At 34.4% G+C, this 14,400-nt stretch overlaps 1 protein-coding gene across 5 annotated transcripts in view; it reads left to right on the top strand.

Moving 5' to 3' along the window:
* PHF20 (PHD finger protein 20) overlaps nucleotides 1–14,400 on the top strand; it is a 40,994-nt gene that overhangs the window by 15,837 nt on the left and 10,757 nt on the right. For all 5 annotated transcript variants that reach the window (XM_087959481.1, XM_087959484.1, XM_026685230.2 and 2 more), the window contains 9 exons: nucleotides 12–96; nucleotides 2,362–2,441; nucleotides 3,216–3,597; nucleotides 4,293–4,400; nucleotides 4,864–5,031; nucleotides 8,795–8,962; nucleotides 9,124–9,399; nucleotides 11,602–11,700; nucleotides 12,722–12,886. In XM_087959481.1, coding sequence (XP_087815607.1) covers nucleotides 12–96; nucleotides 2,362–2,441; nucleotides 3,216–3,597; nucleotides 4,293–4,400; nucleotides 4,864–5,031; nucleotides 8,795–8,962; nucleotides 9,124–9,399; nucleotides 11,602–11,700; nucleotides 12,722–12,886 — 1,531 coding nt within the window. The remainder of the gene's footprint in view (nucleotides 1–11; nucleotides 97–2,361; nucleotides 2,442–3,215; nucleotides 3,598–4,292; nucleotides 4,401–4,863; nucleotides 5,032–8,794; nucleotides 8,963–9,123; nucleotides 9,400–11,601; nucleotides 11,701–12,721; nucleotides 12,887–14,400) is intronic.

Here is a 14,400-nt window from a genome sequence, read left to right as displayed (position 1 = left end):
TGTTTTTCTAGGAATTTCACATAAATGATCAGGTGTTAGCTTGCTGGTCTGATTGTCGTTTTTATCCAGCAAAGGTTACCTCTGTTAACAAGGATGGTAAGGCATAATATATAACTTTTTAATATCTGGAAATCTGTAGAGATTCTCAGTCATCCAGGTCATGGTTGTCCCAAAGGTGTTTTTAGAGAGGCAACTGGACTTTCTCCTTTTTTATTTGAAGACGTTTCACTTCTCATCCAAGAAGTTTCTTCAGCTCTGACAGGATAGCAGGGGATTGAAGGATTTATATTCCTTGCAGACAGCTGGTAGTTTGCATCTTTTTAGAGGGTCATTGAAGCAATATCTGGAAGTATTCTCCATTACAGCATTTAGGAATACCACAGAAAACAGTATCATTCTTTTCATACTGTTCCTGATTTTTATGAACATAAAATATTTGTTGTAGTATTGTTTCTTCAAGATATATATATATATCATTTATCTCAATGAGGATTTTAGGCAGATTAACTTCTTAAGTTACTGGCATAGGGTCTAAGAAAACTCTGACCCAGGTATGGGTCATTTTTGGAGATCACCTTCAGCTCTTTAAAATTTGTCTTTTCTGAATCAGAGCAGAAAATCGTAGGCATCAGTGGGGATGGCAAAAAGAAGGGCAGGTGGAGAAGTGTGTGTGATAATTGTGCAAATCCAATAGTTTACATGGTTGTGTTAGACATTTGGCACAAAGATGTAATATAGGTAGTCCTTGACTTACAACCATTCATTTATTGACCAATCAAAGCTACAATGGCACTGAAAAAAGTGACTTATGACTGTTTTTCACACAACTGTTGCAGCATGGCTCACATGATCAAAATTAGGCACTTGACAACTGATATTTATAACAGTTGCACTGTCCCAGAATCATGTTATCCCCATTTGTAACCTTTCCAGCTGGCTTCCAACAACTAAAGTCAATGGCGGAAGCTGGATTCACATAATGACCATATGATTTATTTAACAACTACAGTGATTTGCAGTTGTGACAAAGAATAAAGAAAGGCCTCCCTGTGGATTTTACTCCACTAGTTGTTGCCAACTGTAAGGGCAGTGCTCATCTCCGTTTCAAGGGCCATTGAGCCAGCAGATGTTTGTCCGAAGATGTTTCCATGGTCATGTGGCCAGCATGATGTCATGAAACACTTATCTTCCCACTGAAGTGGTACCTATTTATCTACTTGCATTTGCATGCTTTCAAACTACTAGGTTCATAGGAGCTAAGGTGTAGACAGGAGCTCACTCCATTGCTCAACGCTTGGATCTTGAATCTGGACCACCAGCTTTCCAGCCACCAAGCCCAGTGAGCCATCGCAACTGTAGCAAAATATATAGTAAAATGGGAGAAAACTGACTTAATAACTGCCTTGCTTAACAATGGGCTCAATTATATAATTACATTTCCTTGATTACATTGTAATATGGCTTCATTGTTATCATTATGCTTCATTACAAGCATTACTTGTGAAAACTATAAGGTGATGGAAAAAAGGATTTTAAAATATAATAGAAACTGAGATTTTTCCTGCATTAGAACAATTGTACTTTTAAAAAAAAAGTAAGTGCAAAACTCATTTGCAGAATTTTTCATATTTACTAAATAACCACAACAAAACAAGTGTTTATTCAGTATTTGCTTTTAATTTGCTAGCCATTCCTTATAGAACAGGCATGATATTTACAGTTGGAGGTGCCAAGCTCTCCTCTTTCTGTTTTAAGGGTCATAGCCATCTAAACTGCAGAGTGACTGAATTTTTTTCTTTCTTTCCTGAACATTATTATGTAACATGTTTTTTCCTGATAAAACTATTGATTTTCCACTTATCTTTGACCACCATCAGTGACATTTGCATTTGCTAGATAGGTCCTGAGCTGCTTCCTCCTCTTCTGGTTTTGGCAGTTAATATCCAGGGTTGCACTCTTCTGCTTTGTGGACTTGAGCCACACTTGACAGACCTTCAGCTCAATCCAAGTCAGTTTGCCACCCTACCTTATTCTTTATTAAAACCATGGATTTTCATCAGCCAGAGCTGCCTAAGTTCATCTTATTTCCCAGCCATTATCTCCATTCTCACTGTTCTTCCTAGAATTCCTCTCATAATTTAAGATTACCTCTAAGGACAGCACAGTATCTACGGCCTCTTCTTCCCCTTTGGGAAGATGCCCTAAGAGAAAGTAAAATATTTCATACTCCCAGGTTCTTAATATACACATCAGTTCAAATCATTTGTTTATTTGGGTTTTTGCATGTACATGAGAGCAACCAGTGGGAAGCCATGACTAAAAGCAGGCTGTCACACTAATTTTTTTTCTTTTAAATTTCAGGAACTTACACTGTGAAATTTTATGATGGTGTGATTCAGACAGTCAAAAGTATACATGTCAAAGCTTTTTCCAAAGATCAGGTAGGAGACATACTTTGAAATTTTATGTATGTCATATTGATCTTATTGGTCAATTTGATCAAATTAAGGTTGATTTGCAGTTTAAGGTATGGGCCACATTTGCATGTCATGCAACATTGTGAATATGAAATAGCATATCTAGCAATTCTAGGTTTATGCATTAATTACTTACTTGCATAATGGAAAGAATTTTTTGTTTCTATTTAATCAGGGTTCAGCATATATGAGAAAAATTCCTTTTTAAAATAAAAAACACACCTTGAAATAAATCTGTTTTTAATAACATATGAAGCTGAGATTGTTTGAATCAGTTTGTTACAATGTACTGGTCACACATCACTAACCACACGTATATTCTTGTCAACATGAGAAACTTGATAAAGGAAAAAGTTTCCAAAAGTATCTAGGACATGATGAATTTTAATTATTTTCATATTTGTCTATTGCATTTGAAACATAGTTTTAGCAAACATAGTCACAGAATCCAAGTTTTCTATCAGTCTTAATTCTGATTCATATATTTCTAGTGTATGACATGCAACATTTTAAAAAGAGGCTATTTGTTTTTTTAAAAAACTTGATAATCCTCTGTTTCTTCTGTCAGATATATTTTATAGAATTTAACAGTTTCATTATTGATCATTGATGCTCATATTAAATGATTTTGTTTTTCTAGCTTTTTCCTTAAATTGTATATCTGATCACCCTCTTCCATCCTGTAAATTAATTAATTAACTTGAAATAAAAATTAATCACCAACTTCTTTATTTTTAGTCTATTGTGAATAATTCAAAACCTAAGGAGAGATGTAATGAAATTCCTTCATCTCCTGAAAGATGGGAAAAATTTAAAGAGCAAAGGAAAGCATCTGAAAACAAGAAAGACAAAGATGAAAAGCCATTAAAGATTGAACGAAGATCTAAAACTGATAAAGAAGGAAAACTGATTGGTTCTTCAGAGAAAAATAAAGTTTCTGAAAAAGCCCTATCTAAAGATGGGAAAGAAGACAAGGAGAATATATCTGAAAATGATAGAGAATTCTCAATAGATACCCAAATTGAAAAAAAACCAGAAAACGATAATGTGAAGGCCCCATCAGAAAACATCAAAGAAACTAAGCGAAAACGTGGTAGACCACCTGTGGTGCCTCCAGCAGGTCAGTCAAAACTAAGTGTTGGGACAATGGTATACAACCTAAGGTCCCAGGATCATATGCAACTGTTAGATTTGGCTCCAAATGCTCTTTTTAAAATGTCTAGGAACTATATTTTTAATATGCTAGAAAGAGAAAATTGTTAAATATATGGGAAATAATCATATTCCCTATGCGCACTGGCATGAACTAGCTTTTATTGAAATGAAATAACATTTACATTTGATTCTAGGCTTCTAATTTTGTTATCCTTGAACCCACCTACTTCTGGGAATGCAGGTCATAGTACATCAGTTAGTGTGAAACTAATACTCAGTGCTCCACATTTGCACATAAACGTTATAGAAACTGTTTTTCTGTGTTAGAAATGTTTAAGGCATTACAGACTGAGTTCTATCTATGATTATGCCATTTGTTTTAAATCACACATAATGTGTTTGAGTAGGACTTGTTGGAATCAGCAACATAATAGCAATCTTGTTTTTAAAAAATTGCATAGTTAAGAAACTGAAGACAGTGACGACATGGAGATTTCCTTTTGACTTATTATAATTACAGAATATAATGAATAATTTAAACTAAAAACTACAGGATTCAAATTCTAAATCCTGCAAATGCCTTATATAAAATTACTTTCTCCTACAAGAATGAACTCTTTCATATGTATTGAAATATTTTTATTCTATTTATATACTTAGAACAAGGTTCTCAAACATTGCAGCCAATAACTTTAGAACTGAGAAGACGAAAAATTCCTAAAGGAGGAGAGGTCCCTTCAAAACGCCCCCGGCTCCAGAAGAATATGTGTGAGTCAAGCTCTGTTTATTTAAATAGAATAGAAAATGTTAGAAAAAAACAAATATAGTATAACTAAATTTCAAATGAACTAAATTTCAAATTTAGGAATTTAGTGGGGGAATATTTTTAAATAAGTGTGTATACATAAATGTCACGGTAGGTGCCAGCATTATCCAATCTTGGCTCACTACTCTAAACAGGATAGATGTGAAACTGTCAGGAAATAACTAAGACTGAAGAGTAATTTGGAACATTACATATACAAACAGTACATATACAAACAGTACTGCCACAGAACAATAAGAAATCACTTCCATGTAGTTATGAGAAATTTATACAGAGATGTCTGTATAGACACCAGATGTCACGCTTGACTCAAGAGAAAAAGTATCAGATAACTGTTTTTTTATTTTATTTTGTGTATATGATATTAGTGTACCAATTGTTATTTGTTCAACAAATTTTTTTTAGCACAAGAGAAGTTGAAAAGTGCTTCAGACAGTGAAAAAGATTCCATAAAGAGACAATCAAGGCATTCTACTACCAGTAGCCATGACACTTTAGACAAAAGCATTACCACACCACTTCTGGATGAAATTGGGCCTTTTGAAGAAACTACTCCAAAACAAATTAGTGAAGGTAAAAAGCTTATTTTACATGTGTTGTCAGTAATTTTTTAAATTAAATCCCAGTTCTGGAGTTGAGGAATCGTGTCAGATTGCCCAAAACCATTTTTTATCTTTTTAAAAAGATCTTAAGAGGTGTTTTGCTCCTTCTTATAGATCCTAACTATCACCTAGGGATTGTGTCCACTAACCTAAAAATAATTTTACATTATTTTTCAGGGAGTGGAAAGGAAGGATTCAAGATAGTTGTCAAAAGCACTTAATGTCAAGAAAATAGTTTTGTTTTTTTTTAATGAAGCTTAGGACAATATTAACATCAGTCTTCTAAGGAGCTTTTTCACTTGCAGCTGCTAAGTGGAATGGTGGTTAAGGTATTGGATTTGAGTTGGGAGACAGAGATTCAAGTAACTTCTTGACTACATAGCCTTCTAAATTTATTTCACCAAGTAATTCTGGGTGGCAAACACAGTTAAAATATCAATAAAATAACATATAACCAACATGAAAGCAAATAGAATTACAATCGAGGAAAACATCCATTATAAATTAATAATACTTTGCAAAGTTAACTCACCTCCTGATCACCCTGCCTGAGAGAATAGCCTGCTTTATAGGGCTTTCTGAAATAGTAGCAAGATCATGGTCAGACTAACTCTTGCTGAGATCCTAAATCCTGTAGATTACATTCTTTAGTAAATGGAATCTGGAATATGCTTCTGCTGGATCTAATAGGGCAGGTAGGGAAAGTTGGAGAGAGATAATCCTTCAAATACCACAGCCCATACCATGAAGGGGTTTATAGGAGATGTGAATTGCATCTGGAAGCCTATCTGGATCAAGTGCAGTTTTCAGATGTTCTTCAAGTATAGCACCATATAGAGCATATTGAGGTAATATAAATGTCAGGCCTGTATAGGAGATTGATCAGACTAAGATACCATTGTCATATATATCTAAAATCTACTTTTATTGGAACAGCTATAGTTATTGAATCTTTAAATTTAAATATGCTTCCTCTTCCTCACATTGCCTTCATGTGGCTAGGGAGGGGCCTGTTTACTCAAATTATTTTATTGCAGTGGGATAGAACTGCACTTGTCTGATTATTGCCGTTTATTATATTTACTCAAGATTACATTTCATAGATGTTTAATAAAAATAATTTATATTACTGATAGAACTATTTGTAAAACTGTTTAAAACATTTAAATGTTTAAAGTGTTTTGAACAGCTTTTAAATTGTACTTTATGGGACAAGTAGAAACTCAGAAATTAAACATGTTTTTTAAATGTATCAGTATTAATAGTTTTTTAATGCAGATTGTAGCACTGAAAAGTTAATAGGGCAATGGGGAGGGAGAATTTAAAAGTTTGAGGACTTCCGGTTTGAAGGGCTTCGGCGACAGACAGAAATCCGTGATCGTGCATGGTTTCTGTCTGGGCTCGCCGCTGGAGCACCCCGAGCCGGCTGGTTTCGGGGCTAAGCCACCCCGTAGAGGTGGTGAAGAGGGGGGAGACCGCCAGCAGGGTTGAGGAGAGCCGCATCTCTCCTCCTCAGCTGGCCATTACTCCCTTTCCCGAAGGCAGTTGCAGCGGTGGTCAGAAATGGCCACCACAAAGAAGAACTCGACCCGAAAAGAATGTGCAGGAGGAAGATAAGAAGTGAAAGTTTTGGCTGACCGGGTTAAATTGTAAAAGCAACAACTAAGGTACCCTGGAATTTAAACTTACAAAAAATAAGATCGCTCCCAAAGAAGAGTCGGAAGCAGCGAAGGAAAGTGAAAAGGGAAAGGTTTGGCTTTTTTTTTTTTCTCTCTCCTTCCCTATACTGACAACTAAGAGACTTAAATAAGAAATCGGAAAAATCCGCTTTGACATCAATAGGCAATTAAGCTGAAAATAAAACAAAATGCCAAAGGGATAATAAAGATTTCTGGACATTAAAAATTTTCTTTTTCATAAGCAGGAAGGGAGAGAAAAAGAATAAGGGCAGGATCTGGAAGAGGGAGGAGACTGCCTGGAATTAAAAAGAATCTACAGTAAAACTTCAACAAGACTTCTAAAAGATACATTTTAACTGAAACTTTGCAACTAAATAGTAACCCCAGGAAGAGAAAGTGAAAAAAAAGAGCAAAAAAGAATCAGCTTGCGTGTATTTGGATTATTTGGTGATCTTTGGATTCTTGGTTATTATATTTGAATGACTAAAATCAATCGGGTGGTTGTTTAAAAATTTATACAATGGCACCACTTCTGGATGAATTGAAAATGGAACTTAAAAAGTACAAAGAAGATGCACAAGAAGGGAAGGGTTCTTTTGGCTTCGTTTTTCAATTCTTAGAAATGGAGATTTGGAACTATGAGAAACAACAAGAAAAGACTTCAAAACAAGAAGACTGGGACAAAGAAGAAGCCATCTTTAATGAACAAGCAATTTTATGTGGGGAAGAAAAAGGGAAGAGGGGAAAGAGAATGGAGAATTTAAGACTTAAAAAAACAACCAAAGAAAAGAAAAATAATTCAAAAAATAAGTATAATACTGGAAAGCAACAGAAAAGGGGAATACAGAAGAGAGAAATAGAGGTAGAGAGACAAGGGGGTAAAAAGGGGAAAGAAGAAGAGAAGGAAGAAGGAAAGGAAAAGAAGTTACAAAGGACTGGAGCAAGATATAGAGAAACAGGACCTATTTAGAGATAATGGGTGAAAATCTAACTGAAAAAGGGATTCTGTAAAGGTACATAAGATTGTATTATATTAGTAATAGAAATAACTAGAAAATTGGAAACAACGTATGATTAAAATGAGGGATAAAATAATTAGTGTAACTTAGTGAAATGTTTGTGAATAAAATAAGTGAAATAAAATAAATGAGAAAATTGAATTAGGAAGGAACGGGAACATTTTAATTAGTTAATGTTTTATAAAATATAAGTGAAGGGGGGTGGGAATTAACTATGGAAAGCTTATAATTGTTCCCATAGAAGTATGATATTTAATTGAAAAGTAATGTTAAAGATGTTAAGACTTTAATGAATATTAATATTAATGATAGAATTGAATTGAAATGGAATGTTGTTTTAATTATATACATTTATAATTTTTTCTTTTTTTAAGAATACAGTGTGTATTTTAAGAATGTACCAAGCAGAATCTGAATGGAAGTTATGTATTATAATGAATGTTACAACTTTAGGGAAAAGATATAAAGGCGTCATATTCCAATCAGTAACTACAGGAGAAATTTTGTTTAATGAGAAAAGATAATAGATAATTGAAACAAGACAGACAAAAAATATAAATACAATGATTTGAATTGAGATGAGATAATTAAAATAAAATTGAGAAAATTAAAAGAGGGGAGAAGCTATGCAGAAAATGTAAAATAGATATGGAATAGAATATAAAAATGAGCATGAACCTGAATTTGTATCTACGAAGAAATGTAACCCGGGATTACGCTACTTTCAAAAAAGATGTTTTATTTGTATTTTTTTTCTCTTTGTGAAAACTCAAATAAAATTTACAAAAAAAAAAAAAAGTTTGAGGAAAACTTTTTGAAATTAAAGTACTTGGAGGATAAAAATTCTCTTCAATCTAGCTTGGATTTTATTGTTTCTTAGTTTGAAACAACTCTACTTCTGAGATTTTAATTTTAAAATTGCACACTAAGCGCAAGCTTGCAATTAAGTTACTTTTTTATAGTTGCTCAAAAATTCCTTCTATAATATTGTGTAATCCTCTATAGATTAAGCTTATTCTCCTGTTTTATCTTTTAGATCTCTTGGAGGCTTGTGCTAAATCTGACCAAAAGATTACTGAAGAGTCTGCTCCACCTTCAGAATTATCTCAGGCCTCAGTAAATGATAGCAGATTAAAGGAAGAGAACAAAGCTGAGTCTTCCTCCACACCCCATTTGCAAGAGACTTCTGTCACATCTGTTACAGGTTAATTTGAGGGGGTGGTCTTTGAGGAGAAAGTGCACCTTGAATTTTGATGGGGCTAAGGTGGTGTAATGCCAGTTTCTTACCCTGTATGATTTTAATATTTTTGCATCTTATAATTAAATGTAGAATTTTAAAACTATTAATATATGTTGTTTTTGTAGTAAGCAGTTCTTCTAAGAGAATTGGTGGTTTTACTGCTTCCAAAGCTGCAATTGAACACGAACCTAAATTTCGATGCAAGTTTTTAGACTGTTCCAAATGCTTTCGAAAAGCTAAACTGTTGCATTATCATATGAAGTATTTCCATGGGATTGAGAAATCACCAGAACCACAACAAAATCCTGCAACAAGAAATATTCAAACAAGAGGTTCCTTGGCTTCTGAAAAGGCTAGTCAGGAAGGTTGTAACAGAAGGCGGACCACATCTGGTTGCTTATGTAAGTGGTATTTTTTCTTTAAAAAATACATTTAATTACTTTGAATCAGATCTCTTGGGTTAAAGGCCAGCATTTTTAAAGTTTTTCCTGCTTTTCTTCAATGTTAGTACTTAAACAATGATTAACGTTAATTATGCAGAAATATTAACATATATGAAATGAGGATGATCACTGTTTATTTTTGAAATCGTTTGATCTTTATTGGCTTTATAGATACAGTTGTAAATTCTGAAAATGAGTGTAAATTTAGAGAGTTGAATAGAGGAAGTCAGTTTGGGGAAAACAGTAAGACAAAAAGAGAGATGGCAAATAATGTTGAAATAGTGAATAAACATTATATTTGAATAGCATATTAATCAGAGTTCACTTTCATCATATCTAAAGTATACCTAATGCTTCTAAACCAGTGGTCCCCAACCTTTGCAGCTTGTCAGCCTGCCTGGGGTGGGGGGCGGGGAAAGAGAACCGGGCTGTGTGAGCGGCAGGCCAGCATGTGCATGCGCAGCTCCACTCAAGAGAAGAGAAGCTTTTGGAGCGCGGTCTTGACTCCTGCAGGCTTGTCCATGCCAAAAGCTATTTTTTTTTATAAAAGGTTTTTCTTTATTAAACAAACAAACAAACACAAACATAAACAAAAATACATTAAAAATGTTGAACTTGGTACAGTCTTCCAAACATTAATCTTTGTCATTACTTTGCTAAGTCCAATAATAATAATACACAATTTCATTCCACATACATTAAATGTACATATAATTATTCCTTATTCTCTTGAATCTTCCTCTTCTCTAGCCAACCATAAAATTTGTCCCATATTTTATAAAAATCCAAATCCTCATTTTTTAATTCCTTTGTTAGTTTATCCATTTCTGCATACATCATAATTTTCCTAAGTATTTCAAATTCATTTGGAGTATCTTTATTTTTCCATTTCTGTCCGTACGCTAATCTTGCTGCAGTAATTAGATGGATTATTAAATATATGTTTTCCTTGTCATATTTCCTCATATTAATCCCTAACAGAAAGAACTCCAGTCTATGTTCTATTTTCATCTCACATATTTCTTCTAGCTACTTATGTAATTTTTGCCAATATTTTTGGACCTCTTTGCAACTTCACCACAAATGATGATAGTAAGCTCCTTTTCCTTTATTACATTTCCAGCATGTGGGGAAAAGTTTTGAATACATTATTGCCAATCTTGATGGAGGTATGTGCCATCTATAAAATAATTTATACAAATTTTGATAGATTTTTTTATCATCATCTCCTCAGTTCTAATAAAATGTCATCTAATTTTGTCTTAGTTCTACTAATTCCCCACTCTGTCCTTTAAATATTTCGATTGGAGTTGCAAATAGGCCCACCATTCCACATCAATTCCTTGATTCTTCAAATCTTGTCTAGATTGTAATTCCCCTTTATCATTTAGTATATCTTCGTAGGAGATGATTTTTCCTTGTCTCAATAAATGTGGGTGCATCAATGCTTTCCAAAGTTGATAGCCAAATAGGTGTTTCTACACACATTTGTCTTTTTATTTTATTCCATGTATTTAAGAGAGTCTGTCTAACTTTATGTGTTTGCACATAGTTTTAGCCCTTTAAATTATGCTGCCAGAGGAAGGTATGCATCCCGACTGCAAATTGTAACCTTCTAATGTTAATATTCTTTTATTTCTATGGTTTATCCAATCTTTCACCCAGGTTAAAATTGCAGCTCTATAATTCCTAGTCGGGTAGGCCAAATCCTCCTCTTTCTGTAGCATCTTGCAGCAACTTCAGTTTAACTCTTGGTTTTTTCTTTCATGCCAAAAGCTTTTGCAAAGCAGTGCAAGATCACTCCCCAAAGCCTTTCATCCATTTGCAAAAGCTTTTGGCATGGAAAAGAAAATACTTTGGGGGCACGGTCTTCTGCTCCTTCAGGGTGTCCTGCGCAGCCAGCCACAGTAAGTCATCGAAGCTGAGCGGGATGTGCTTGTCCCATTCAGCCTCTGCTCTCACTGCTCCACTTTTGGAGCATGGGGAGCAGGCAGCTTGGCTGGGAAGGAGGAAGGAAACTGGGCTGGCGCATGTGCACCTTCACTCACACAAGAGAGAACCTTTGGGGCCCAGTTGCAAATAGGCCATGGCCCATAGGTTGGGGACCTCTGTTCTAAACTATAAAGGATAAGATATAATAATGTATCTATTTGTTTAAAGCTGCTAAAGAAAAAGATAAAAACAAAGAAAAGAAACCCAGAAACTTTGGAAGATCAAAATCAAAGAAAAAGAAAAAGAGAAAAAAGAAAATAAAAACAGGTAATATTTTAATGGTAAAAAATTTATGGAAAATTGCTATGGGGGAATGCCTTTTAATTTTCTTAAGCAATTTGTATCATTTGAGAGAGAATATATATCTAAAACCTAACATGTTGAAACCTAATAGACATGCCTACATGAGTTGTCTTTCCATCAAAAAAACTTCTTGTAAGCCACAGAAACAATTATGGAAAATAATCAAAATATGTCTCCTGGTTTACCTGGTGGTCAGATTTTTCTTCTGTGAGAGGAGCTTGCCTCTTAATGCAGGAGTGGGCAATTAACAGCCTTCATGTGTTTTTGATTTTGAAAGCATAATTCCCACTCTACCTCTCAAATGGGTTCAAGTGGGATACCTCTGGGAAGATTAGGCATAGTTATTATGATCCATCTCCATACCTGTGGTAACTGAAGGAGATTATTATTAATAATACTGAAAGTAGAACAAAAATGTGGACAAGTATAAAGCTTTTAAATACAGTTATTTGCAGTAGTCATCACCTGCTCATTAGAGATATAACTATGAAACATTAGATCAGGACTGTTAAACTCCTGGCCCGCAGGCCGGATGCATCATGTGCTGGCCACGCCCATGCCCACTTTAGTGAAGGGGGAGAGTCTTGATACGTCACGTAACACTGCCGTGACGACGTGAGTTTGACACCCCTGCACTAATATAGCCTGCCTATTTTATGCTGTTTCTGGCAGTATGTGGATCATGTATTATGTGGTTAATGGGCTGAGATAAAACTCCACTTCTCTGTCATGTGCATCTTGTTTCCTTCCTTGCCATGTTTCTTAATTTTAAGTAAAATTTAATGTTAATATTTATTTTAATATTCTATCTTGTTACTTTTATTTGGTTATAAAATGGTTACTTTTACTCTAGGCAAGATGGGCAGCATATAAATTTAATAAATAGAATATTGTTTAAATCAATAAATCATAATATTAGAGTTTGTGTGCATTCATTTTCTGTAATATTCAGTTCTGAATAATAACACTTAATTAAACTTTCCAGAACATTCAGGGAGTGAAGAAAATGTTGACTTTTCCCAAGATCTTTCTCCTCCAAGGTCTGCCATTACAACAAGATATAATTCAACAAATCGATCTTGTATGCATTTGAGTACGCAAATACACAGCTCTGATTCTGGGCATCATAAACAGAAATTAAAAATCAATGGTAAGACTGCTTTTGCATTTTCTCTGATGTTTTATCTAAAAATAAATAAATATTCTGAATATTAAGGATAATTGGGAATTATTTTCACAGGCTTGCTGTTTATGATTGAGTATTGATAGCTTTTAAATTATGACATTTGTATTGCAGATTAATATATCTCAGATATCTAACAAAGATATACCTTTTTTGTAGTTATTTATTCTTTTTTGTAATTTTGAATTATTTAAATCAGGGATATATGCAAATTTCTTAAACTTGAAGTCTGCACTTAAGGAAAAAGGTATGTAAAATGACATGGCATTTCCAGGACCAAATTTTGGGGGTGATATTTTCAGGATTTGAAAGTGAGTTTGGGCAGCATAGTTGGTCCTTTAGTTTCCTAAAGTTTATACTTCTTGGCCCTTCACCTCATTTTAGAAGGAATTTTAAATCTTTCTGACCAAACATCTCTACAAATTCAGACTGCAAATTTAGATTCTATTATTCAGCAAGAGGCATTGCTTGCAAAACTTAAGAATGTAAGAATAGCCCTGCTGTCTCAGGCTAACATCCATCATAGCCCAACAAGTTGTTTCTTACAATGGCTAATTGATGCTTTTTTTTGCTGTTCACAAACAGGAGATGGAGACATGCCCTTGCCACCATTGTTCTCTTGCAGTTCATGTTTGGAGGGTTGATGCCTTTAACCCAGTGTAAACTGGGTTTTCATGACATAAACATTAAGCTCTGCCTGCCTAATTTGCACAGGGAGCATTGTAAGAACATTTTGTTGACAGTCATAGACTTTAGTTTGGTACCTAGTAGCCTAAATTTGACACCCAGGACCTCCTAGCTATATTTCTCAACATTACTGGAGCCAGCCTGGATCATGACTACTGTTTTTTCCCAGCAATTAATTTAGATGGTCCATGCCTTCACACCTGGCAGGTGTATCACCACTTTGTACCCCCAACACAAACTCACCTCATATAATTCCAATGAGTCAATAACCTGTAGTCAAAAACCCTGTATGCTCCCTAAGAGAAATACTAGTACAAAAAAGGGAGTTGAGTCCTACAAGAGTACATCCTTCATGAAATAATATCCTCCAAATATCATATATCCCCTGAGAGCAAGGGATGCATCATTGAAATGGGATGAAAGACTTAGGCTTAGAATAACTTTATTATCATTTTGAATGTACATTAATTGGCATACATTAAAATGACATTTCGTTGCATACAGCTCTCAAAGGGTCACCACCTCCAACATATACAACATAAACATGACCAAAAAAATTAAATAAATACAAAAGTATGTATATACCCATATACATTATATGACACAGAGACAACACAGTCTTACTCCAGATGTATACATGTAAATATCGAGAAAAACAAATCTTGTGAGTTTACCAGACAGATGGCATAGGGAACAAAGCTGTTACAGAATCTGGTAGAAAAACTTTCAAACCTCCTCCCAGAGGAGAGCAAGTGGGTTTGTGGGGTCTCTAACAATGCTTTGAACTCCAAGCA

Source organism: Notechis scutatus, chromosome 3 (assembly GCF_049901735.1).
Source record: "Notechis scutatus isolate UNSWTSFEM ecotype Mainland chromosome 3, rNotScu1.2, whole genome shotgun sequence".
NCBI lineage: Eukaryota > Metazoa > Chordata > Lepidosauria > Squamata > Elapidae > Notechis > Notechis scutatus.
The sequence above is the reverse complement of the archived record's forward strand: the minus strand, read 5'-3'. Positions and strand labels throughout refer to the sequence as shown.